Raw genomic sequence first — 27,611 nt, 5'->3', positions numbered from 1 at the left:
GAAGACATCTCCTCTAAACCAGGTTGTAGTTTGGTGGTGAGCAGCAGTAGAGAGAAAGGGTGACAAGGAAGATTATCTACAGCTGTAGGTCTGTAAAGAAAAGATCATTTTGTACAGTGGGTTGGAGAATTCCCAAGGCTAGGGCAAGCCGTTGTAAGGATTTTGATGTTCACTATGCTTAAAAGTTCCTCGAGTTAAAAAATCAAAACCTACAGCTCACACTACAGTGTAATAAAATAACTTGCCTTTAGTTCTAAGGCTTGAGTCGTATTATAAACTCGTTGGAAAGACTAGATCAGCTCTTAATTTTGTGAATTCAAATCCATGTACTTCTCAGCACATCTTGCTGCAAAGAGATGTGTGAAATAAGGAATAAACATTGTTGTCACAGGTCAGGCTTAAAAAATTCTCTTGCTTCAACAGTTCTAAAGTCGAGCTATCAGCCTCAGATCTCAGAATGCTTAGTGATCTACATAAACTGATGTGATAGTTTGATGTGGGGGGGTGTTCTGGTGGCAGGGGAGGGGATTTGCTCCCTGTGCCACCAGATCTGAGTCCCATCCCCCCCGGGGGGTTGAGCCAAATTGGCGCCTCTGCGAATTGCCCTATTTAAGTTGGGACAAAGGGGCGGGAAAGGGGCTTTTTGCTCAGGAGCGAGGAGAGGGGAGGAGGGCGCTGCCCTCGCTCCCGGCTCCCGGCCGGGCGGCTGCCCGGGCCCGGGCCGGCGCCATGTGCTCAAGATGGCGCCGGGGGAGCCACATGGGGGGCTCGGGAAGCGCCTCGCTCCCGGGGTGCCCGCCGGGCCGAGCTCCTCTAGAGGGGATTAATATCTAAGAGAAAACAACCACAACGACAGGGTCAGTCAAGATGGAGCAGGAGGAGGTGTACTGGATCTGAGGTTTCCCTTGCAATTGGTGTGAAGATGGCAGGCGGCCCCCCTGCAGCCAGGGTGTACTCGGCGGGGCAGAGACCCACTCGTGGCCCGTGGAGAAACCCACGTCGGAAAAGAGATGCCTGAGCCCAGGAGAGGTCGTGGAGCAGGGGATGCACGACGAGGTACTGTTAATAATGGGGCATGGAAATGCACAACGAGGTCGTGGAGGCATCTGGAATCCGTGGGACGACCCACGCCGACGCGAGTGGCAGCAGCTCCCTAAGAGGCCGAGACTGGTAAAGCCCGAACTGGTGCATCCATGGGGAGGATTGCAATCCTGCGGGCAGGACTCACGTTGGAAAAGTTTGGGGACTTTTTTCTTCATGAGTAGGGGATCCACCGAAGCAAGGGAAAAAATAGTGTAAAGACTCCTCCTCCTTTAAGAAAGGAGCGGCAGTTAACAGCATGGATGAACTGACCTGCACTCCCCATTCCCTGTACCCCTGTGCCGACGGGGGGAGGTTGAGCCAGGAACGAAAGGAAACGGGGTGGGGAGGTGTTGTTTTAAGATCTGGCCTTGTTTTCTCTTTTCTACTCTCAAGTAACCGGTTTCATTCCCTTATGTCTCCTGTTAAGTACCTGTTAATAAATTGTTTTGTTTTATGAAGAAAGCCTGAGTCATGTTTTGCCCGGGACCATGGTTGGTGGGTGCTCCCTCTCGGTTCTTGTCTCGACCCTCAGTCCAAAAACCACGACAACTGAAAATAGGTCTAAAGTAAGTTTATGCCTTAGAAATCAAGAAAATTGTGCTAGCAGCCCATTCCTTTTCTCAAGTGAGAAACTCCTAAGTGTTGCTCCTACTCTAAGGAGGGTTATTGTCCTTGGAAATAAAAGAGCTGGGATATAGAGGATTTGAAAGAGAAAGAATAAAATATCTCATCTAAGGAATAACCAGAGGGGGGGAAAAAGCATCAAACAAACCTGAATGTTGAATCCTTTTACAGAATTAAGTTTGGTTACCTACCAAAACAACCAGCAACTTTAAAGCGATGTAGTCCTTTTGGATTATGTTTTGTAGAAAAAGAAGGGTCTGCCAGACAATACAGAGATGGCCTACAGATGCCTCTTGAAAAGTCTCACCCACATTTCAAAATAAAAATTCTCACATGAACTTTAAAGAATGTTAGGAAAAAATCTGTACTTATTTTGAAGCTGGTGATCACATGTCTAGTTGATGCAGAAGAACTGGACAGCATGGATAACGAAGACGGTGTGTCATCTAATTAACTGTAATGTCATCTAATTTTTAAATGGGAAAGGGACAAGAATTTCAGTGTTCCCTTTTGAAAGTAATTTCACAGTACAAAGGTATCATTACGGGGAAACTGTTCCTGATTTGTAGATAGCCTACATTTCCCACTTACATAACTTAGCCAATAGATCTGGTCAGAATATGGTCAGATTTGTAAGTAATGTTCCTCATTTTTACTTTGTGACACACAAGAGAGGTTTTAAGCTTTAAAACTTACTTATCACTGAAGGCTATTCGTATTTCTATCCAGAATCAGTACTGTTTAGAATTAACAGAGGAAGAACGTAATTTCTTGGTGATCTGAAATTTCAAGCCAAAGAGAAACACTTCCATCTGCATTCTCAATTCCGCATGTAGGATTTTGGCCATACAGTCCTACACACCATGAATTTACATCTCTCTAGTCCATTTCCATACCTTGCTCAGGATGCAGCTGTTACAGAAATTTTACCAGGAGACAGGAAAGGGAGATTTGGTTGAACATGCACAAAGCCATCCTTTTAGATAAAGGTATCAGAAACAAGACAAAACTGTTGTTTTGTTAACTAGAAACAAAACAGTTTTCCAGAGTAACTTGAATTAAGCTTGCATAGAGCAAGACTTCGTATGCACAGCTGAAATAAGTATGCCTGATAGTGCTTAATGTGGTTTATGCTCAATCACAGTTGACAGAATAATAACAGCTTTTGGTGAGCCTTTTGAGCAGGCCAACTGCTTTTGTAATCCAGCTAAAATTTTTAACAGACTGGATAAATGGCTACTGTGAGTAAGCCAGCTTGTCTGCAACTGACTTTGTAACTTGCTGAATGAATGCTAACCACTGTGAAGGAGGGCAAACCCAAAGGCCCCAAAAGCCTTTTTAAACCTATGTAAGCATTTAAAGTCTTAGGGAAGTTTCATCCTTTCTACTGAAGCCAGTGGAGTTGTTACTGAGGTCCTCTTCTGCAGAAGCATGAGCACCCAGCACAGTGATGCAGTTCATTATCTGCAAAAGTCAGCAGGTACTGTCCCCGGAGTGGGGACAATTCTGGTGCATTTTTCTGTGCGCTCACTCATGCTAATGGGGGCCCCACTTGCCTAAATACTTGAAATTACGCAAGTGAGGTTATGGAGCAGATTTTCAAAACAAAGGGTCTGTGGGAGCTTTTTTATTACCCATATTTTCTTCTAAGTTCGAACACGAAGGTAGGTATTGATGCAGAAGAGCCCCCAACTACTTGTTTGCTTTTTAGTTTCAGAGAATATTCATGTAAGCTAGAGATTTGGAAGAAGGCTTTTCTGTGGGGTCTGGAGAGTGGTCCTGTCCTTTTCTCTCCCAAAAGAAAGGGCTATTTTAGGACATGAAGACGAATTACCCACTTGGTCTGCAGATAATTCAGATTAAACATCACATTCTGAAAACCATCCGTGGGTCTCTAAAAAACGTGCTTACTTCATTTGATCAATAACTGTTCTGAACAGAACAGTAAAAACTTTCTCAGTGTTCTAAGTTATAATTTCAAAGTATTTTTGATTAACTATCAATATCCGTTCTGAAAGTGCAATGCGGAGCTTAACTCACCTACCCCAGTAGTGTGGTCTCCTTTCGGTCCAGTGTAAGAAGTCGGAGTCGGACCCCTCCTCCTGTGCCAACTCCCACGACCTCTCTTCTTCTGAGTAAAAACACACTCATCTTTTTCAAAAGTACACTCTCCAGGATTGGGCAGCGATAGATCTATAAGGAGAGGACATTGTTTAAAACTGCAAATACATTAGACAGATACACGGGGAGGTTACACAAGCAATGTGCTGCATTTACTTACCTGCTGAAATCACTTCTCTCTACCTAGCAATACTTAACAGTAGTCACAAGCTTATAAAAGCTAACTTCAAACTGATGTACGAAATTTCATTTCATTTTCTTCACAGCTTTGGGGAAATCTGTACCCTAGCCTGGCTCACTAAGATGTACTCATATTCTTTAAAATATCTTGTACAGTTTATTACCTCATCATAGCTCTTACTCTGCAGTGGGCTCCACCAGTGTGATTTTCTTCACTACTGTGGCATCTCAAGCAGTTTAATGAGCTCCAGCATGTGTAACATGCATATTAATTGAGTCTTGTCAAAGACTGGCATTTCTGTGATCTAAAATCAAACACCACATTGAAGTCTCTTACGTTCCCTTAGCACAAGATTCTAGCACTGCATACAAGAGACCACAGAGCTGCAATTACTAGAGTATTTTCATTATTTTGGTTCTATTACATCATACAGACAACTCAGGTGCTTGCCAGGAAGCTTCTGTCAGGTCTTCTGCTATAATCTGAATTAGTAGTTCAGGAGTAGACACTCTGAGCTGCTTTCACCTTTTGGAAGGGAGGAACCCTTGATGCCTCACATTCTTCAGGGCATATTTCAGGCATTTTTTTGCTGCCATCAGTGACAAGTCCCCATATGACTATACACCCAAGTATCAGTTCTGCACCTGTGGTTCCTTTTCAAATTACTTAGGAACTACAGAAAGGCAAGACAGACAACTGTTGGAAATACTTCAGAAAAATGACATCTCATTTTAGAAATGTGACTTTTCTCTGTTCGGGAATGGTTAGCTGCCTGAATACATGAAATCTAATCAACAGAGGTCATCAAAAAGTTCTTATTACATAGGAATATAAATGGCATGGTAGAGCAGCCTCATCACCATTTCAAAGACATGGCTTTATTCCAAAGAAGAATGAGATTATAGATTGTGCCTGTCTCATGAGAATGTTTTCCAAATTAGGATACAATTATTACATTGTCAAACCTCAAAAAGGTTCCCCAGAAGAGGGAGTTTGAGTGAATTCAGAGAGGTTAGCCTGTGCATGTCAGAGGGTACAGTCTCACCCAAAAACATTCAATTTCTCCCACTACAGGAGGGAGAATTAGACTCATCTTACCTGTCTTCATTAGAGAACCACAGTTCAGATAAGGGACTGTGTCTTGGCCTTGCACAACTGTACTTCTGGACTAAAAAGAATAATGCTGTGTTTTGAAAATATTGCTTTTGGGTCCATTCCTGGTTTCCTAAAAACCATGTGAAAACAACCCTCAGTTGGACTTTTAAAATTGTAATGGCCCAAAAGGAACGCTCATCTATACACAACTGCACCGGAGTCAGTGAAGTTAATTAAGCATTAACTGGTATGCCTATGAACAAAAACTGGTCCTCGCTGTATGTATGCTACTGAAAAAATAGGATTTATGCAATACTTATCGGAAAAAGGAAAGAAGCGAAGCCACAGTGGGATGAAGGCAGTTGTAGGATAGGCTTGGAAAAGGAAGGTATGTGATGAACTCTTACCAAAAAGGGTAGCAGCTGTTGGACAACAAAGAGACATGGTCTTACCAGCAGCCTGGCAGCTTCCCAGGCTCAATGATATGTCATCCAGTGCCACAAGTCCACAGTCCCAGAAGCTTTTACACCAGCTGACAAAGACAACCTGCAACACATGAAGGAAGTTTCAGGTATCTAACAAAAGCTGGTACTGTTAAGAGTCTGAAATTTTACATTTTTCCAAATGCGCTAATAATTTTGACATCTACACAATGGAAATGATGAATCTGCTTTGTTTTGGCACATCATAATACTGCCAATGACTTACAAGTTCAAATCCAGAGGGGTTTAGATGTATGCTTTTACTCAATAGAAAGTGTTTCCTCACTTTTACAGGCAAATGATGTATCTCTGTATGTAGTTTCAAATTTTTTAGGAGAATGTGTATTTTTTTAGTGTATGAAAAAATATGACTCACTGAGGCTGTTGCATTTTTTTCGCCCCCAAAAACCAACATCAAGAGCTCAAATGTCCTCAGCTATCTTATCCATAAACCATGGAGGTTTTATCCATGGAAATATAAATTTGAAAGAGTAATGCAGAGCGATGGTCAAGAGAAATAGCCATGGCAAAAAAAAAAAAAAGAACAATCGAGATGAGATGAAACTACTGCATAAAATGGGATTATTCAGAAATGACACAAGGCCATGATATCATACAGCAGAAGGCTGGAAATACTAAGCATCATTCACAGTGTTCATCTAGGTTTGTGAAGATTAAGAATAGTGTCCAAGATGTTTTATTTGACTACACATTAATTCTGCCCTGGGAAATACAAGTTGCTCATGAGATTACAAAATAAAACGTAAAGAAACTGTTAAGATTCCCTGCTACCTTTCTCCCAAGGTTGACACAGATCTGTTTGAATTATAGAAGACACAACAAGGTTTATTTTGTGAAAATACTGCTGGCAGTTTTCTTTGCCTAACTACTGCAAACCATCTGTCTGACCATTGGGGTTATGACCGTAGTTTGGGAGGAGCCTTTCAAAACAATTCCTTTGTGATGAGGTCTGAGCTAGTGACTGGAGAGGGATGAGTGTCACTTCTAAGAGTTTAATATTCTGGAACTACTGTAAACACCTCAGTTACATATCGGAGGTTAAATGCGGACTGTTTCATGCAGATATAAAAAGGTGGTTAAAAGTCATTCATGCATTATTTAATATGTCCCCTTTTAACAGGCTGGTAACACCTTCAATATGGTCATTATACCAGATTTTGCCAGATTGCTTTGCTGTGTAGGACTTATTTACTCATCTGCTTACAAAACAGTCTGGGATGTAACTACACTTTAGCCTTTGAAGCATGTGTGGGTTATGCTGCCCGGGATGGAGCAATTTTCAAAACCATTTTCCATTCAGTGCTACAAACAAACCCTGGTGGTATTGATAATCTTTCTTGTAAACTGTTGCAGGTGTGGACTTGAGGAGCGCCCCTGCACAGCATGCACAAGTGCTCAGTGTATAGTGGCCTAAAACTGGCTTTTTTTTTTTTTTTTCTTTTTTGTGTAGCTGCTCTCTTAGCCTTAAGGTTTAACAGGATAAAAATTGTTTCCTGCTTTGTAAGTTCATTCTCAAGAAACAGGCGTAATCTATTAAAAAATGGTTGCATCTCTTGGAATAAAGAACACAATAAATACTGACGTTGGGTGGACGTCATTCACCAGTCTTTTAATAAATGCGTTCTAGTGAACATTGGTAATAAACTAAAGACAGACTATAGTCCTAAACCCAAGAATCTTCAAAAAACCACACATGAAAGGGTGAGGTCAGTCCGCGTTTGTGAAACAACATTTCCACACTGTGGAATCATGTTGTAAGTGATGTTTTCCTATTGACATCATTGGGAGCAGGATCAAGTTCTTTATTCTTAAATTGCCATAATTTGTTCCATACAAGGTATGTAATTACCCATTGGATCCCGCAGAAAGCCCTCCATTTCGAAAGCATTGCAACAATAACGGTTGGTCTCTCAAAGGCGATGGAACCAGTAGCCTTTGCACAGTCCAAGGACTGATCTGTTTCAGTGACACTAGTAAACTTGTTCAGCATTGTCATCTGTAGCTTTAGCATTACTAATTTTCCACTTGCTTTTTGCGGTGTTGAGTGACACGCTGCCACAAGCAGACTTTATGGGGTGGGGTGGGGGACCTTGTGCTTGGGAAAGTGGAGTTTCCAGTATTAGCTATAGCAAACGCCCTGAAATTGTTCATTGTTCCCTCAGCTTATATTTGTTACTGTATTCTTCATTTATTTAAGCAATGGGGTGGAACATATTTTTATTCACAGGTCAAATTTACTCACTCTTCTTTTGTCCTAAATGTCGGGTTTTTGTCATAAAGGGACATCTCTGACTATTTGAATTTTACCTGCTCAAATTTTATCTATTTGGATTTACTCAGCTAGTCATTTTCACCCTATGTCAGATCGCTGAATCCTTTCTACTGTCTCGATAGGACTAACCTCATGATGCTTTACATTTCTTCTTGTTTTGAATGAAAATATTTCCTAGGTCAATTCTTCCAAAGGAAATTTTTATGAAGTTATCTCATGCCTCAGAGAGAGAATAGGGGGATCTTTGTGCTCAGCTCATAATTTCTTCATAAAACATGACAGATGAACAACATACTAATTGTTCAAATCTAGATAGCAAATCTTCCTGGACTAACATGCTGTCTTGGACACATTAAAAACATTATCAAATGCAGGCAGTTGTTGCCTGTGTTACTGAAAACTAAAACATATTTTCATCTCATGTCTCTTTTTGGTCCAATAACAGGACACAGCCAGGGCTTCAGTTTCCTTCCAAATCATTGCCCTGATTTCTGGAAGGTGGTTTCTTTATTTTCCAATGCTTAATCAATGTTCCTGGCTTGCGGCCTCAAAGTATTGATAATCGGTTCTTAGTATTTATCCTGGATTATATCAGTAATGAGCAACGCCAGATGAGAACAGCTGGTAGAGCAAGCAGGGTTTCACTTCTCCCATGACACGTTGTTGAGTTGTGCTGCAGACACTGAGTGAGGTAGAGGGAACTTCTCATCCCTAGCACTCTGCAGCTCTACAAGTAGATGCGAGTCAAAACATATGCATATGAAGTTTACCTGCTTTTGGCGGAGAAGAAACAGTAGGACAAGCAGTAGGATACCTTCATTGAGACACGTAAAGAAGGACTAATGGGGAAGCTTGTAAAAGAAGCTGGACTGAAAACAGGAGAAAAACAGAGAAGATGCCCCTGGATCCCTATGGGTTCTCTGTACTTTCTTTCCTACTTGTTTATCCCAGAAAACACAGCTCTTGCTCAATTAGAGAGCCAGACCAGCCAAACAAAAGAAAAACTGTGACAGCAGCCAAATCTGGTGACTTAAAAGCAAGCTATGCCTCTGCAGCAAATTAATTCACCTGGTTCCATCCTAGTGAATATTCCTAGGTTTGAACTACATACTGTGTATCGGTGTATGTACAAAAAGCAGTCTGTCACTGAGACATACATTTATGTTTGATTTCTTCAAGGAGAAAGACAGTTATAGTGGAGTCTGAGATGTTTTGCTGTGAGAAGCAACTGTTGTAATTTCCATGCAGTGACACAAAACTTAGCATTACGAAATTCAAAGATAATTCGAGCACCAGAAACAAAAGCGTGACATGACACATAGAAGCAGTTGAGATGTCTTCACAAAACAGGGAGCCTGACTCTTCAGTCAGTTAAGCTAGTATGCAGCCATGTAAGTGTGTAAGCCAGGGACCCATCGCTGGCACAGGGAAAGGGAGAACCATTCTGATTGTCCCAGGGCTGTTCGATACGAACGTTATCAGTGTAGCCCAAATTACTTTTAACTAGTTTAATTAAACTAGATTTTAAATGGCTTGGTTCTCTTTAGCTTAAACAGTCAGAAACTCATTTATCAAGAACGTAAGTAAGCTATTAAGCCAAAATTAGAATGTTCAAGCTTCTGCTGTTCAAAATAAATTGATTTAAAACAGCACTCAGCAGGCAAGTTCAGTTTCTTGCCATGTAAATACAATGAGCTTCTACGGGAAAAATAACGGATTATGAAAGCTTCTACATAAATAATTGGATAACGTGGGTAATAAGCTTGTGACATTTGAACACATATTTTTGAAAATCTTTCTTGTCCAAGGGCAAATGGGTTGCAGAAATAGACATGAAAGAGAAACATAAAGCTAACTGAACAACCTTAGGCCACAGGCTGTTACTGCTACATCTATATTCACTGAATTGCACTGTCTAGTAGAGGATACTGCCTGCACAGAAATGTATACAGGACACTGATATCCTCAGCTGTCACCCAGGGCCCTCCTAGATTTCCTGAAATCTGCTATTATGGCTTTATCCTCTTTTCAGTAAAACAATTTCCTTGGCTCTTTCTACAAGAGGGAGAGGTTCTTGCCTTTAGACTGAGGAGTCTTGTCAGAGACATGGCACCGAAATATCACAATATTAAGTACCCAGAACAAAAACTGGGGAAAAAAAGGCAATGTCAGTTAAGTATCACACACACCAAAAAAAGAGGTATGTAATGTTTCATGCGACATGTCTCTTTGCTTAGCTACTGTGAAGATGCCGGCCACTTAGGTAACACTTTCTAACCCGAGTAATTTTTACAGTTTCCAATATGTCATTTCCATAACCGTATAGCAAACACCACAGACAGTGGGGTACACGTTTTGCAAGGACTAATCCTACTGTTTCCAGACTCTAATGTTCTTATTTTAAGCAGGCATTTCCAGTGACTGTTCTTTAAGGAATTTGTTGGTTTAGAGGTGAGAGAAAGAAGGACAGAAAGGGAAAACTGTACAAGACACAAATCAACCATAAAGCTATTTGTGCTGTTGTATTATGTTCAGCCCCTAGAGAGATGAACAACTTCAGTTCACACCGGTCTCACCAGTACCACTGTGTTTATGGTTACCGTGAGGTCTATTTTCCATGAATTTGCCTAATCCCTTTTTAAATGCATGTATACCATTGGCCTCCACAGCATCCTACAGCAAAGGATTTCAGTGTTTAGTCATCCATTCCTGAAAAAATCCTCCCTTTTGTTTGTTTTAAAACATGTAAATATTGAAGTGCAACACTCAGTCACTTGGTTTTGCTTTCTCACAACTGCAACTAAAATTAGTTACAGAGGAAAGGTGAAAACAAACCGTCAAACTCAAGGAAACAGAGAGAGGAAAACCAAAACATCAGAGAGGAAGAAAAGTAGACTGAAAGAATGAAAACCTAAGAAATGCTGCCACAACTACTCTGAGGGAAGTTGGGTGGACCATTATGATGCCAGCTACCTTTCTGAGGATTTGTTTTTGAACCCTGTGAGAGGTATTCAAGCACTACAGCTGTGGGTAACATTGCATAAACTTGCATGAATAGACAAAAAACATGAAATGTTTGCTTTTGAAAACCTGAGCTTCAGAATGGTGAAGCAAATCCAGCAGAAATTAAGATAACCGATGTAAGTAAACCCAATTGCATTCAAACCTTAATTTCAATCTAGGCATTTAGACTTTGTTGTGAAGCTACATAAAAGAAGTATCTTTTCCATGGTGGTGTATACACACAAATGCACACACAATACTAAAACGCAGATTCTTGCTCCACAGCCCATGTGAGCATCTCCAGGTTACACATGCCATATGTGAATTTTTCTTACAGTGAGCTGTGGCATTTTCCCACCATATATTGTCCTGGAAGATCAGTTTCAGTACATTCAATTAGATCAAAAGAATCTACATATTTCAGACTCAGATTTTTATGCTGTTGTTTAAGAGGCTTCTACGACAAAGCCTGAAGGGTTTCATTTATTTTAATAAATGTTAAGAACTTTGTTATTTATTTCTTCCTTCTCACATTTATTCCCTGGGCACTACAGAGTATAAAAAAAAATACTGTATGTGTATATGATCATAGGTACTTACACCAATTAAAAGAGAGGGTGCCTCAAGTACAAATTGAGAAGTCAGGATTTTAAATTTCCTGCCTTCTTGCTAGTATTATATAGCATATGTATTTGCAGTATGTACACATAAATACATACATATATATGTATAAACGTTTATGACTTGCTTAGCTGGATCACACCCACCTAACCTTTTCAATGTGGTAGTTTCAAAGTGTCGTGTTAAACTCTGTTGGCCAGCTTCACGTTTCCTGCTCACAGAACTTGAGCCAACAATCTGTGCCAGACTGCAGTTAGCTAATTCAAAAAGAACTCGCAAAAACCATTACACAAACCAAGGGATGAAAACTGGAGCCTTTTTATTGTCCTGATGCAAACAAATATGTTATCAAAATTAAAACATATCAGACAGATTATATATTGTTTTCAAAGTCTTGGGAGTAGTATTCATAGTAGAAGAAAGGTGAAGGACATAGGTAATCAGGTATTTTAGAACAGTTGTTTTCTGGCTACAAAATCGTCACGACCTTCAGGACGCCCTGGCCGAAGCAGCATTAACGACTGCCTCGCTGACTTTACTGGCCATTAAGGAACGGCCAGGAGACTGTTTACTGTTTCCACAGGCACTGACCCAATCTACCAGTCACACCCAGTAACCAAGAACTTGATCAGCCAAACTACTGTGCATGCCTACCACTTCTTATCATTCAAGTCTAGACATGATGCATCTCAGAAAATGATAGGATAGGCACATCAGCCACCACATCCGTATTAGAGGAAAGGTGGTAGCCTTATTTTATTTTGAGACCACCTCACTCCATTAAAAGACTGTTTTTTACTTGCTTATAACATTGCCAAGATGTAATAATTTCAGCTCAGACTTTCCATACTGGGTCCTTGCTTCAGGCTTGTTTTTGAAGATTTAAGCCAAACAGTTCCATCGTTTCCGAGAACAAGGCTAGGAAAAAAGGTTTTATTTTGCCCCTATTTAAAGTATTCTTTGAAAAGCTTAGGCACTCCTGGGCTTTGGAGTAGGAGCATGAAATGTGTCAGGGTTTGGTCTCTGTGCCAGAACTGTGATTTCTGTCAAGTCATTAGTTTTTGAAAAAGTAAAATTTGTAAGAACTGAGACAAGCAGGGCAAACAGACTGGGACATGGACAGGATTAGAGAGAAAAACATTGGACTGCCCAGAGCTGAGAAGCCAGAAATAAAATGGCGAATGGGGTGGTGGGAGGAGGTGGGTGCTGCCTACGGTGCAAGACGGATAAGACAAGGTTGCATCAGTGAGGAGGCAAGAGACACAAAGACAGGCTGGAGGAGACAGGACAAGAGAGGTCAAGCTTCAGTGAGCTTGTTTTTTTCATGTCTCTCTATACTGTCTCTCCCTCCAGAGCCTGAAGGGTGATCTCTGACTTGCTGGTTCCCACCACTCCTTGCTGTCAGGCAAAACATGCTCTGATGCAGCTCCACCACTGGCCTACATTGAAGACGGCCGTTGGAATGACTGTGCCTTGTCAGCTCTTTCACTAGGTCGCGGGTAGACACATCTTTACAGATAACTAACCTAACACTAACCTGTGTTTATACAGTGCCTCACAGTGCTCTTTCATTTCCTTCTGTTGGCTTGGAAAAGAAACAAACAAAATAAAGCATGAAGGTTCAAGAGTTGGGCATGAGATGGCAAGGAAAAGCCAGAATCGGGTTCGCTGTGCAACTTCATTCGAGCCTGCTTGTGAATGCTACAAGCAGATAACGTATAACTAAAACAGTTTTTCACCCTTGCCTTCTGGCAAGCAGACACAGGCTTAAACTTGGAAATCATTGGTCTTTTGTATGCTACCTTCTCAGCCCTAAACATATCTTGATATCGTTTTCCATATTGACATGCTTCAGAACTTCACCCATTGTCTTCCATACACTATTGGTCTAAGGAAAACTTTATAAACTGATGGTGTATATACATACACAGCCATCACGAAAACCATATACAAAGTTCAGCACATTATAGCTTGTGCATGATTTATTATGTACCAATGGCATCTACTACATATGCAAAACTGCAACTTAATCCCTATTCTAAACCTAATTTAATCTTCCAACCCAGGAAAAAAGACTGTGAGAGAACAGGTTTAAACGAAGGCAAAGGAAGAACTTCACACTCTCTCCAAATACATGTTATTTGGCTAAGGGATGTCCGAATTATGATATGCTGAACACATGCTGAGTTCTCTAAAGCCCAATAAATCTCACTTTTTGTGTCATTTGAGGAAAGCCTCCTCGGCAGAAACATTTTGCAACTTTTTTCCTAGGCAAAAAGTCCCGTCACAAGACCTGAAGGACCCACTGAAGATTTCTGGGAATTGCCATAGGCCAACAAACCCTCCTGCTGCAGAGCATGGAGTTTCTTCCCTCTCGCAGGCCTTCAGGCTCAGAAGCAGCAAGGATATTCCCTTGACTTCTTTATCCTCCTCTGTGCTGCTCTCCCCATCTGTTAACTGCCTACAGCCAGGCTGGTAACTACAGACATGAAAGCTGCAATTCACTAAAAGCTTTCCACCCCAGGCAAGCTTCTTCACAAGTGTTTTAGATCTACTAATTTCTAGGAAAACATAAAAATAGTTCTTCATGAATTCATATGGGAAAAGATTTTCCACGTAAATGTCAGATGCTAAAAAAACTGCCACCTCCAAGGCTATAAACCATTTTTTACAGTCACGCTCAGCTGTCATCACTACTCATACAGTGTATTACACTACACAAGCTACTGAACCTTTATAGAAGAAATAAAGAAATATGTAAACAGGATATGGCAAAAGCATGTTAAAAGCTTGCCTTTTTAACCAACACCTCGTCATGATTTAAAAAAAAAGAGACAAGTACTTTTCTGCAAATATTTTGGGGCGATACTATGACTTTTCTATCATGCGCTTGCTGGGCAGTAATAAAATTCTTTTTTTTGTCTGTATCAGTTGAAAAGGAAATAGAAATTCTATTAATTCTATTATTACGTTTTATGCATAAAAAATACATACATAAAAATCCCATCAATTTCTTAAGGTAAAAGATATCTGAGGGAAAACACTAGCCAACAATTAGGATCAAAATTTTCAGCATAAATTTCCCTTTTAACACACTTAGGCAACTTCCTTTTTGGTGAACTTTTTCTTTTACAGTGTATTTACTTCAAAGAAAAACAGGTGGGTTTTTTTCCCAAGAAAAGTTAAACCCAATAACTACTTCAATTTCAAAAATTACTTTGTAGTGGGGAATATGCTTAAGATGTTTGTCTATAATTTAGAAATGCCTGGGTTACAAGACAAGCTTTCATTGATATGTTCATAGCACTATCACACTTCGCAAAAAAGCTGGATTTATCTCAGTGTTATCAGGTAGTAATCCATCTGGTCCTCCTTAGATGACTCAGACAATGAAAAGCCATTACAGAAATCAGGATAACTGCAGAAGTAGCACCTACACAAATTTGTGTAAAAGTCAGTCTCTGTAAAAAGAGTGGAGGTGAGGAATAACAGCAGCTTGAGGATGTGCTCAGGAAGTGATGTGAAATATTATGCTCTTGTTATTAACTTGCTGAGATACCAAAGTGACCTGTCCAACCAGACATTGCAAGTACTTCAAGTCCATTGCTCTAAATTACACTGATGTCTGGTTTTGTATTTTAACCAAGTGGTTGAGTTTAGGAAAGTAGGATTAGCTCCCCATTTTGACCAGAATTTACCAGTATAGACTTTTTAGATTAATTAAATTCTGTAATTGAGTATGGTGATGCGAATCACATAGGAGATGAACAAACAAAAATGAGTGAATGTGGAGCCTGCTGAGAAACCCAGACACAACCTGCTCTCATTAGAGCTCAAGTGAAATCCCCTCAAATACTGTGACGACAGTTGAGGACACCAGGACGATGCTGCCCCATGCCTGGTATAAAGCCCCTTTATCAGGGCTCCTGTGGGAGCCAGGCTGCAAAGAAGTACTCCCCACTGTACTGCTTGGGGAGCTCTGTTTCACTTCGCAGGTGTAGCTTACTTGGGGTTAATCCCTGGATAACAAAGAACCCTGCGCGGAGAAGGTAAGGAAAATCTCCATCCATACTTCAGCAGATTTGAAGAGTTGTCTCTTACCTTGCAAGGCATAGGCTTTTTGAAGGAGATTTCAGCTTCAGTCCAAACTCCCTTTGGAGAGTCCAAGACGGACCAGATTTTCTCTTGAACGACATGATTCTCCTCAAAGATATAAACAGCAAGAGTACCACTCATTTTGAAAAACCCATATAAGGCATAATAAAAACGCAGACAAAACTGCAAGTTTCCTGGCAGGGTCGGGCCATACAGACGTCCAATGTACCCAGGCTGTGACGTAAACTTTGTGTTCGCCAACAAGTAATAACCTGCAAGACAGCGCAATTATTATTTCTAATATGCAATTAGCACAGCTGATTTGCTATTAAAGCAGCTTCCGTTATTACATCAGACTTTGGCTACAAAGCCAGCTTCTACTGGCAGGAAACCAGATTATCACACTCTGTTTGAAAGGAAATAAGGATTTTTCTAAAAGCTTCCCAGCTACTTCAAGCTAAACTGGCACATGCCAAAGTTACCAGAAATAAGCACTTCTCAAATTTACACTGAAAAATTTTCTGGCCTGCTGGCCTCACTGGAAACCTGGCTGTTTCAAAGGTACCACTCCAAGATCAAAGAATGAAGGATGGGGCACAAGGCCGCAAGTTATTCCCTGCCCCAAGTATAAAGAGGTGAGACTTTAGCACATAGGATTAAGAACCATGAATACTCTACAAAAAGAGACGTGAGTTTCAGAACTTATTAGCAGGCCTTTCACTACGTGGCTTCACTACATAACATTTCAGAGTTTTCCCTTAAAAATGCCAACTATCTTGAGCTTGGAAGAGCTAAGAGTCCACCATTCCTCTGTATTAAAAGCAACGCATTAAGCTACTATTATATTTGCTTGCATGCTTTTGTGGAATCATTCCTTCAGTGACTACAAATAAGTACAGTGAAGATAGTCTGATTTATGGCCCTGAGTGACTATTCAATAGGTGACACTCCCCCTTCACATGTGGGGAGGCACAGCCGGCGTCCCAGGTAGGACAGAGCGGTGTGCACTGATTTTTAATGGCAGGGAGGCAATCTAACCAGTGTGCCAATGACATTATTTAACAGAGTGAACAATGATACAACAGGTTAACCTCTCTATCCAGTTTTACTCTTCCAGTGAAAAGGAGTTGTGATTTACCAAACCCAGTAGTGTGATCTCCTGCTCTATACACATTACGCTTCACTTTCACTCTGCTCCATCCTGGGCCGTCTTTGTGATCCTGGTAAAAATTACACAGATCTTCCTCAAAATTGCAGCCTGCCTGGGCAGGATTGAAAGGAGTTCCTAAAAGATAGATGCATATGTTCTGTTAGGGAGAGCACAGTATAGTAAGCATAGGCATTTGAAACACAAGGATGCTAAAGTATGAGCTGTTTCATCTTTTTTTTGCATTACAGAAGATGAGCGTGTGCAAAGGTGTTTCACATACACAGTGCAAAGTCACAGTGAAACAAAACTATCAATTTTCTATCGCAAGTGGGTGTTATTTTCTTACATTTTTGCTGGACCCAGGAGGAAACCTCCTTCACAGACCCTATAAAATACAAATAAGCTACAGATATTAAGAGAAAATTCTTCCTTCAGGACACAATGCACAAAGACATTCAGACCATCTGTTTTCATCCTCCTCCTTCATTCAAAAGATATTTGGACAAAATGAATGTGAGTGTGTGTGTGTCTGTGCATGGGTGTCATATTTTCATTTCCATTTCCAAGGGGATAACTTTTTAACATCAACATTTATTATTCTTCTAAAGAGCTGTTTTTAAAAAACCCTTTTGTAGTCATGTATCATGTGTGTGCATATGCATGCTATAAGGATACCTTTTGGTTCATGTACCACCTCTGGGTTACTGAGCTCTGGAGCTATGCCTCACTCGTTTTAGCACTGCAGCAAAGCAAGCTGCACCATTTATAGTGAAGTTGATTAAAAGCTAAGCTCAGCTCCCCAGCCCTGCTGATGGCACCCTTTTGACCTGTGATGTGGAATTTATGGGTCAGGATTTGCTTTAGTCTGAAAAAATTCCCCTGGTGAAAGGGTGCTTTTAAGTAAAACATTTCTACTTCTTTAGAACCCTCATCAGTCACTTGCACCAGGTGCTGGGGGAAGGAGGGGCACAACACAAAGCCACCATGCAATTTCTGGATACGTCTGGACTCAGGACCTCATGAGCATCACTCTGTGGCAGCATGCATGACCCTTCTGCATGGAGGCTAAGAGGGGCTTCCTGGCAAAGGCAGGGACATAGGCAAGCAGCTTCAGGAGAAGCAAATTTTGGAGAGATGCCTGTGGTCTTTTCAGCCTCAAATAAGCCAGATCTAAGCACTGCCCATGTGTCTTTCTCTGCCTACAGAGAAAAAGGAGGCAGCCCTGGCCTCTCTCCACCCACTGCATTCCTAGCTAAAGAAAATGCAGTTGGAGCACTACCAGGTCCATGGAGCATTAAAGATTCATCTTTTGGTGAGCAAGTTTAGTGCTTTGGTACCTTTTTCCTCTGTTTGGCTAGCATTGAGACCTTTGTTGACCAAAACTTCCAGAAAAATAAGGAAAAAACTTAATGCGTTATATATACTGCTGTGGCCGACTACAAGGAGAATGAAGCTCTCTTGCTTTTTAATGTCTCTACTCAAAACAGTTGAAGACAGAAATAGGACATAAGTCTGAAGGATTAACCAGCTTTGTTGTCGTTCAACAAAATATAAAGTAAATGATTGACATTCATTTCTCAACCAGAACAAAAAAACCCAAAGCTTCAAAATCAGAGTTAGTACACAAAGCTCTAGCTGAACCTATCAAATTTACTGGTCAGAGCAGATCTGAACTTGGGCCATGATAGTGTGACTAAATCATGGTTGGGGCAGAATATAGTATAAAATTTATCCCACACCTCAACACACATAAGCCATCTGAAAATTAAAATGGAAAACACAGCCAAGTACACAGCTCCAATCTATGGCATACTGCAAACACAACTGGGGATTTTTGTTGCAAAACAAAGCAAAAACAGAACCGGCATTGAGGAGTTAATGAAACAATTAGATTTACTCAGCCAAGAGTTGTGGTTTAATAACATATCTGGACTCTACCTCCTATTGATACTTCAGCAGTGCACGTAATGCTAGCAGAGACTCCAAGCAGATAAAAAAAGGGGAAAACCCCTCTTTTTCCTTGATTCCTTCAAAACATTAGCCAAAAATTCAAACTTGTGACCCAAAGAACGGATGAGGTCAGTGGGAAACGACTAATCTACTTTTGACTGTTGCTTAGTGCTACAATACAGCACAAGAAGCCAGTATACAGCTACTTCAGAGGCTGCATTCACAAACGACAGTGTCCTTTGTCCCAAGTCCCTCTGCAGCTCAGGTCACGTGGATTGAGCTGACTTCTGCGGCTGTGAAAACCTAATAAAATCCCAACAGATACGCCACTCTCTAAGATAAATAACACTTCCTGGAAGAGTGAAGACAGGAAGGCAAAGCTCTCGTTTTGGCTCTGAAGAACACCTCAGGACATGTGGCACAGAAGAAGATATTCCCTACATCTGCAATAATGAAAAGCTCAGGACGTTTTCCTCCTCATACCGTCACACCTAGGGAAATCCCTCTCTTGTTCTGCAACAGGCCTGCAAGTGGTAATTTGTTCAAAAGTTAGGGTGATGCAAATAATAGTGTTCAGCCCAGCGCTCCAGTTGCAGATCCCTGAGGCAAGGTCTTTGGAGAGGAAGCATTAAGGACTGGTTTCTGGATCAAACGAACAGCAGGAGCCCAATGGTGCTCGTCAGTTGAGAAAGTAGCATCTGCACATCACTATCAAATATTGCAAGTACTGACATATGGTTCAGAGGGGCAAAGCAAAGGGTGGAAGCAAGGAAGGTAAATAGCAATAAGAACTCATACCTGTCTGATTGCTGCAGTAAACTGGAGAGAAAGAAATGTCATCAAGGGCAACGTAACCTCCTTTGGCGCTATTGAAAGCAACTTCAAATATTACCTGGAAATGGTAACAATTTGTTATTCATCTGTCACATACACAACAATAACTTTGGTACACATCTTTGTATCACAGAATTCTAATCGGATGTCCCAGACAGAGTCAAGGGCATCTCAGACAGCACTGCAGGTGCTGGGACAGATTAAATCATATCACTTATTAGGGATATAAATCAGAGCTTGACCCTGGCATCAGATCTTTGCCCACTCAAGGTCAAGGGCAAATCAAGGGGAACATAGCTCTTCTGCTGCTTCATGAAGCATCAGTTTTAAAGATGCAGTAAGGCTCCTGTCGTGATACCATATAAAGCCAGTGTTCAGGATCATCAGTCTGTATTGACTATAACTCCAAAGCTGCCTAATTATTACTGTATCTACAATCTATCTGGATCCAGAGCTAAAAACAAATTGTGTGGATTACTCTGCTGTTATAATATTAAGTTTTACTGTTTTCTCTGAACATCCTCAGACACTGAAACCCACGCCTTGGCATCAGCTGGCAGGGAAGATTTCCTTAAAAAAAATTTAGTTAAGAACAAGAAAAGCTACCCCTGTGTTGTGTTTACCACAAAAATTAAACAATGTTTGTACTTAGTCATTCCCAAGGGACATCATTTCCTCAAGCAAGTGGAGGACACTCCGTATCTCTTGAGGAAGTGTCTTAATTTTTTCTCTTCAGTATCAAAGCTCTGAGTTACAGGAAAACTTTGAGAAAAGGCCTGAACCACAAGGCAACCCCAGGGACAAAACACGGATATAAGGACAACACTTCCAGAGCAAGATCCTGTTCAGTGAAAGCAATGCCTGTGATGTCTCGCCCAGGGATGGGAGCCAAACTAGGAGTGCTGTGAAAGAATCCTGTGCAATCTCGTTTAGCCGGATGAAGCAAAGAGGAAGACCCTCTTGAAGCAACTGAAGAAATTATATGCAAAGTTTAATCTTATTTCTATAAAGTGATCTCTAAAATAATGACTAGGTTGGATTACATAAAAATTCCCAGAACAGAATAACGGCCATATAACCCAGTGTCTTGTTCCTAACAGAGGTCACCTACAGAAAGAACTGAAGACAATGACAAGACCCCATTTCTTCTTCCCTCATGTTGCATTCCTGACGGATTCTTTCTTTTAGAAATTAATTTGTCTAATCAGTTTTTGAACTGATGAGAATAATCGTATCCACAGTACGCCGTGGAAGTGAGTTCTACAGTTATGTGATGTAGGAAAAATTTCTACCTTTTGTTTATTTTAAAACTGTTACCCAATACTTAAGAATTTGAGAGAGCAATGTAAATTGTGAGAAAAAGGGAACAGTTAATCTTTTCTGTGTTATTCATGATTTTTATGAATGCCTACCATACTCTACTTCAGTATTTTTTTTTACAGGCTGAAAACTGTTATTTCCTTAACATAACTTCTCCATACTTCTGATTATCTCCATCTTCCTATTGTAGTTCTCGGATATTCTTTTTTAGCTGAGAGGGTTGGAATTGCATACTGTGCTGAACATAGTGGTACAACATCCTCTGTTTTGCTGTTTATTCCAGTACAGATAGTTTCCAACTTTCCAGATGGTTTTACGAATGCCTCTAGGAACTATGAGGATATTTTCACAAAAGTAACCACAGTAATGCCGAGATCTAAGTCATCATTAATTAATTTCCATCTATAGCGCTGACTGTTTTTCTGCTTACATATTACTTTATATTTACTGAGTAAGTAATTCACTTACTGTTCAGTATTATGAGACCGTATCAGATCTAATGTCCTTTCCCATACCATTTGAAGTCTGACAATTCAAATGGATGACTTGGTCACTGACTTTACAGAGCATAAAAGGACTATGTAACATTTGATGAAAATTAGCTTTACCCCTAATGATTCCTGAAAATCTGCAGGCTTACAGAAACTAACAAACAACTTATGTGGAGTTAAAGCAAGCAGAATGAAAGCTGATTTATTTATAATTCTAGTATGAGAATCAAATATATAGGAAAAGAGAGAGTGTATTTTATATACATATATAAAAATACCTACATATATATGTATAAAACATATATTACATATTTGTATACATTTGAGTATATATATGGATATGTAATACATATACAGTGTTTATTCCAATTTTCTAAGATATTTATGTATGTATTAGATATAAGTATATATATTTACATATAAAGATATAATGTAAATATGTGTGTATGTATATATACCATATATAAACCCATATTTTTATACATATATATGTGTTTGTATATTTTTTATATATATATACTCATATATAAAAAATGTTTATTGCAATCTTCTAAGCTTTGGGGTTTTTTTTCAGTAAACTCTAGGGAATGAAAAACTCAATCTCTTTCTGGTACTCTTGAAATTAATTATAGCAACCATAGAGAGCTGGCTTTCACATCTAAGGTGTACTACTAGGTCCCAAGTGTAGACTCTATCTCATGAAAGCACAGAAAGACTGAATTGCAGGATTGCATAAAGTAGAGAACAAAGCTCGAATATTTTTTTTAAAAATTGCTTCTGCAGTGGGAGGCATGACTTATTTTATGATACTCAGCATTCTCAAAAATGGATCATCGAGTCACAGAAATATGGGACTGAGAGAACATCGACATTATTTAGTAGGAACTGAAATACCTCACATTAGTAGGACTCTACAACCTCCCAAGGTATTCCGTTCAAGCACTTCATCACCTGACTTCACCTCTGTTGAAAACCAAGCACCAGTTTGGAAAGTGACTCCTCCTTGACTCTTGTGCAGTGGACAAAGGAAACAACACATCATCAGCATCTTTATAACCATTTTTCAGATACTGCACAGCCACTGCCATGTTCCCAACCTGGCCTGAGTCAGCACTGATGCAACCTGGAATTCATAGCTGGACTGTACAGGAATGGTTGCTTTACCTCCATGGGGTATGGCGCATTGAAGTCAACTTCCGCTAGTGCCCAGTCCGCGCTCAGTGCGCTGTCTGTTTTCCAGATCTCTTCATAAAAGCCACTCGTGTCTCTCAAGTAAACGGTAAAAACAATGCTACTCTCCTGCTTAAGTTGGTAATAAAAAGATAAGCAGCCAGACATTGGGGCTGTGGTCTTCGGTGAGATTAGCTGGGCAACTTCCTGAAAATGTTTGACGTAAACAGAGTCCACATACATGTAGTGACCTGAAAGTATAAAAGAAATTTGGTACAAGGAGGACATCACTTACAAGAAGTATCAGGACATATATCTGTATGACCTGGACAATGATGGTTGATTCCTAGGAAATTTTAGTAATTCTAGGAGATTTTTTTTTTTTGTCCTTTCCTCCCAGGTACAATCCAAAGTTGTTTGGCTAAGATACTACTCACAAAACAGTCAATCTCAGCTCTTTCTTAAGTCTTTATTCAAGACTTTATATTAAAGAAAGCTCCAAATTCTCCAAATTCTGGGAGCCATTCATAAATGGAAAAATGTGTTACAACTGAGTAAATTCCATACCTCCCAACAGCTCAGTATAGTATTTAGTTTTTTTCCAAGCGCAACTTTTACTGAGGCAACCCAAGTAAATGAACAAGACTATAAGCCGTGTGTTTCCTCACGTTTTACTCAGCAGTTCATTTAATGTATCAAATGAATTGGCAAATAACCTTTATTCTACACATTTCACTGCTTGTATAATTCTGCTTGGTCCATCTAGAATTTGGTTTCTAAATGTTTTATTGTTAATAAATAGAAAAATGCATTACAAATGAGTAGACTTCTTCCCCCTCAACAGCCAATACGGCCTGTAGGATTTTCAAAGGCTACAATCTCTCAGACTTTGGTTTTGAGAGAGCTACCTCAAGGTAATCAGGACACACCCATGTGCACAGATATGTGATGCATATCTTTTCCTACACTCCCAGAAACATAACATCAAACAGTATCAGCTGATGAACAGAAAAATGGTTCTTCACAAATAGAAAACCTAGAGAAGAATGAAGTTTCAAACTGACAGAGTACTTCAGCATGGACACTGCAAACCATGCCGCTAGGTTTGTATCTACATCACTACATTAATTAGCTAATAGTGTTCTCAAGCCTGGAGGTGTCAATTCTCACTTCACTCCAGTGGAAGGAAGGAAAACGGCTTGCTTGGCTGTGAGTCTCCTCCAGCCTGCCCACGGCCAAGGGACTGGTGACACTTCAATGGTACTTGCCTGAGAAGTTCTGGGCTTCATTTTTGATCTGCGGTTTTACCATATTTCATAGCTTAACTATGATCTCCCTGGCTGATGCACCTTCATAGCACAATTCTTGCAAAAAGAAGGCTCTTCTGTGACTTTGGCTTCTTGGGGTCTTCTCAGTCGATAGTCAGCAGTGAGGATTTGGTATAAAAAAGAAACACTGTGGCCAAAAGAAAACAGATCCCTCCCAGTTGGCAGCATTTCCTATTACATAAGTACTTTATTTAATAGGTTGACCCACTGTCTGCCGTTGAAGTTGTGGCGAGTTAAACTTCCATCCAAATTCCACCAGCATTTAGGTGCCACGGGGTGATACAGGGCCAGACTGACACTCTGTACTCAACTCACACAATTGTGAAATGAATAAAAAGGCACAGCGGCATGAGTTAAGGAAAGAGGATCAACCCTGCTTTTCATGATGCCATTCCTTGCACCGTCACAAGCATCACTTTGCCTGGCCGTCACCTGCTGCGGTACTTCACGCAATGCTACGTCAGAGGCTAAGATATCCCCAGCCCTTCTCTATGACTATATAAAATGTTCTCCTCTCAACAAGGTGGCCGGGAAAAGTGTTTCATACAGGGCAAGTGCTGAAAATCCTTTGAAGTCTTTACAGCATTTTGCCTCTGACGGACTGTGTTAACAGCACCGCATTTGACTGAAAGAAACAAAACTCCTGAACTGTGCAATTTAACCTGAGATTATCCAAATATGTTTCAAGCCCTTGGCTTTCCTACTTAGCTTTCCCAATAGCCACTGCAAAGAAAACCCCTGCCGGATGTATGGAGCAACGGTACAAGATTTTAAAACTTATTGTGGCCCATACTTTTAGAATCCACAGGAAGATTAATTTTCCCCCTCTCCCTCCAAAATTTTAGCCTTATTTTGAGTAATTCTGAGGACTAGCAAAGGGCATAACAACCTTATTGTAAAGCTTACAGGAACCTTTGTGTGAACTCTTGTAAATTCCTTTCATCTTTTTCTAATCCCTTTTTTCACATATGTCATTCTTACCTCACCCAATGCCAGGAGAAAAGAAAGAACTCACATAATAATTTGCAGTGAGAGCCATACGTGGATCACAGACTCAAATTTTCCACTATGCTTCTATTTTACATTTGGTGCTTACCCAGTTCACTGTTAAGTGTGTGGTCTTTGGGCAGGATAGACTGAGAATTACGAATGTTCCCTCCACCAACAAACCAGTTGACGTTGGGGTTCCAGCGGTTCATGAAGCCACAAAGATGATTTTCTTCGAAGTCACATTCTGCAATTGCAGACATGACCAGCTCAGTGCACACATTTTCATTACAGAAACTGGAAGAGAGGCTGTTGCTAAGCACTGGCTTCGTCTTACATATGGCAATGCAGGTAACATCTACCTTTATAAAACTGGAGGCAGCACTTAACAGCTTATAATAAATGGAAGCAAACAGCCACAATTTTTCATCAATTTTTGATAAAAATCTCATTTCTGCCCTGTTTGGTCCAATCTATCTTTTCATTATTTGCCAATCTAGGACTGCTGCAATTCAGAACCAAATTAAATAGATGTAAAATATACCACCTCATAGTATTAAATAGTCAGAGTAGAACTTCCACTTCTAAATGAGGGATGGCTAGAAACAAAGCAATTCTAGTATTTCATAGTGGTAATAAGACTGCTTTGTTTCCTTCACAGAGCCAAAGAATTGTGACAATTCGGTTGGACTCCACCAGAGCTCCCTAGAAATGTAAAGGTCTCCCAGACTCCTAGCCACTGAAATTTTTGAACTTCAGTAGCGGTTTTTGGCAAGTGTCATGAGGAAATAGCAATAAGTGTAAACATCAATAGAGTTTTGACTCTACAGCCTGCAAGATGCCACTGTAAGGAAGCATGAGCAGGCAGACAGGAGAAATAATGTTGCATCTGTTATGTCTGTTATGTCTAATATTTGCAGCAGTCTAGTTTTGTGAAAATAGAGCACTTGTTTCTGCTTGAACAATCAATAGCTTTAGAACGAGTTATTGTAAGCGAAATGTCTACATATATGACAAAAATGGGTGAATAAAACCATATATTAGCGTGTGCAACCTTAGATTAAAAAGTATCTGTATCAAATATGGCAGCCTACTTTTCAATAAGGAAGAAGCCATCATCTGTTTTCTAAACTCAGATCTTTAATTCAGTTTTAAAAGTACCAACAAGGCTTTTTTTTTTCTATGCAGAGAATATGAGATCTGTGCAGACAGTACTTACCGATACAATATCCAGGAGTTATTTTAATTTCAAAAACTGCTATACTGGCTGATTTATCTTGTCCCATTTCACCTTCCAGTACAATCTGCACAATATAAAACAAACTGTAAATTTCAGGGTTCCAGTATTTCCATTGTCATCCTGGACATTTAAACAGGATAAACAGGAGAACAAATCAAATATACGTGAGGGGCTCATCATCTTTACAGTCAGGAGAGGTGCTTTTGCTGGAAGAGCTTGGCAGAATGCATTAAAGACAGAGTCAACCCCCTTCCTCGAGGACAGAAGGCACCCTGAAGGACAATGAGACACGGCCAAAAAGTCCCACACTTCATATAAGAGCGTGGGACTCCAGATTCCTCAGCTGTGGCTATACAGGATGTGTTTCCCAGAGCGGAAGCGTTGAAAAAGCAGTCCGTACACCCCAACACACACACCAGAAGGCCTGTGGTGTCTTCTAAAGTCGAGCTTACCCTGTACTTCTTTGTGCTGTTCATTAAATCTAAGCTAGCTATGAGCCAGCTGTCCGAAGGCTCCTTGGCTGACCACAGCAAACGATCGAAGCTCTCTCCTTCCTGCCTCAGGTAGAGGTTGAGCCTGGTGGGATCCAGCGAAGCCTCTGAAGTCGTTGCTATCTGATAAATCAGTCTGACACAGCTCCACTCCTCGGAGTACAGCTCAGGGCTGGACAGCACTGCTTTCTCACCCTCGTAAGATGTATCCACAGAAATGTAATGTCCTGGGAAGAGGCACACAATCAGGATAATAAATGTCAGAGGCTTCGCTTTTGCATCCCTGGACAGAAGTACTTATTTATAAAGGAATGGCTGTTCTGTACCCACACAAACATTGCTTCCTGTGTCTCACAGCAATTTCAATCACAATCTTAAAATTACTGGAAATCTTCAGAGAAAGACGTTATATCAGTGTAAAGCAGATTATTAAGCAAGTATTGCCCTCCAAAACTGATAGCTGTAGACAGACGATTGGACTGGCAAGATAATGGACACAGGCAGGAATATGCTGCAGGAATATTTAGTTGTTTTACAGATCAAAACTTTTTAACTTCATTTTTATAATTCAGATTTTAGTACATAAAACCCACATTACAGTCAAAAACTTCTAAAACAGCTCTGGTTTCAAAGAAAAACAGAAAGACACTCTTAAGCAGTAAAAGTAACATGTACAAATCTGCTGATTCAAAAAAGTGCTAAATGTAAAGCTACGTTTAAACATATCAGCAGTCTCAATGGGATTATTTCAAAATTACATTCTGGATGGATATTTTAGGAGTGGGGCCTAAAACATAACCTTCTCCATAAAAACAAAAGAAAAGATGTGATGACAAGCTAAAAATGCACAAGGAGACCAAAAAAATGCCAAAGAAATAACATGTAGAAAAAGGAGGCAAGAGTAAGTAAATCACATTGAAACAGAAGCCTGGTTCTGGAGACTTTACTAACACATCAAAACCAAGATCACGACAGTAAAACAGGATGCAGGAGTCACAGAAGCCTGGACTACAATGCCAGAAACAAGCAAAACAGAGAAAGAAAATCTAAAA

The 27,611-nt window shown here is 40.3% G+C and overlaps 1 protein-coding gene across 1 annotated transcript in view; it reads right to left on the bottom strand.

Moving 5' to 3' along the window:
• MAMDC2 (MAM domain containing 2) overlaps positions 1–27,611 on the bottom strand; it is a 66,372-nt gene that overhangs the window by 3,362 nt on the left and 35,399 nt on the right. The window contains exons 3-11 of the mRNA XM_086629611.1: positions 26,521–26,786; positions 26,048–26,132; positions 24,938–25,075; positions 22,508–22,764; positions 19,497–19,590; positions 16,737–16,883; positions 15,605–15,870; positions 5,557–5,650; positions 3,748–3,900 (exon numbers count right to left, since the gene is read on the bottom strand). Coding sequence (XP_086485737.1) covers positions 3,748–3,900; positions 5,557–5,650; positions 15,605–15,870; positions 16,737–16,883; positions 19,497–19,590; positions 22,508–22,764; positions 24,938–25,075; positions 26,048–26,132; positions 26,521–26,786 — 1,500 coding nt within the window. The remainder of the gene's footprint in view (positions 1–3,747; positions 3,901–5,556; positions 5,651–15,604; positions 15,871–16,736; positions 16,884–19,496; positions 19,591–22,507; positions 22,765–24,937; positions 25,076–26,047; positions 26,133–26,520; positions 26,787–27,611) is intronic.

The sequence above is a fragment of the Tauraco erythrolophus genome, chromosome Z, assembly GCF_009769465.1.
Source record: "Tauraco erythrolophus isolate bTauEry1 chromosome Z, bTauEry1.pri, whole genome shotgun sequence".
Taxonomy (NCBI): Eukaryota; Metazoa; Chordata; class Aves; order Musophagiformes; family Musophagidae; genus Tauraco; species Tauraco erythrolophus.
The sequence above is the reverse complement of the archived record's forward strand: the minus strand, read 5'-3'. Positions and strand labels throughout refer to the sequence as shown.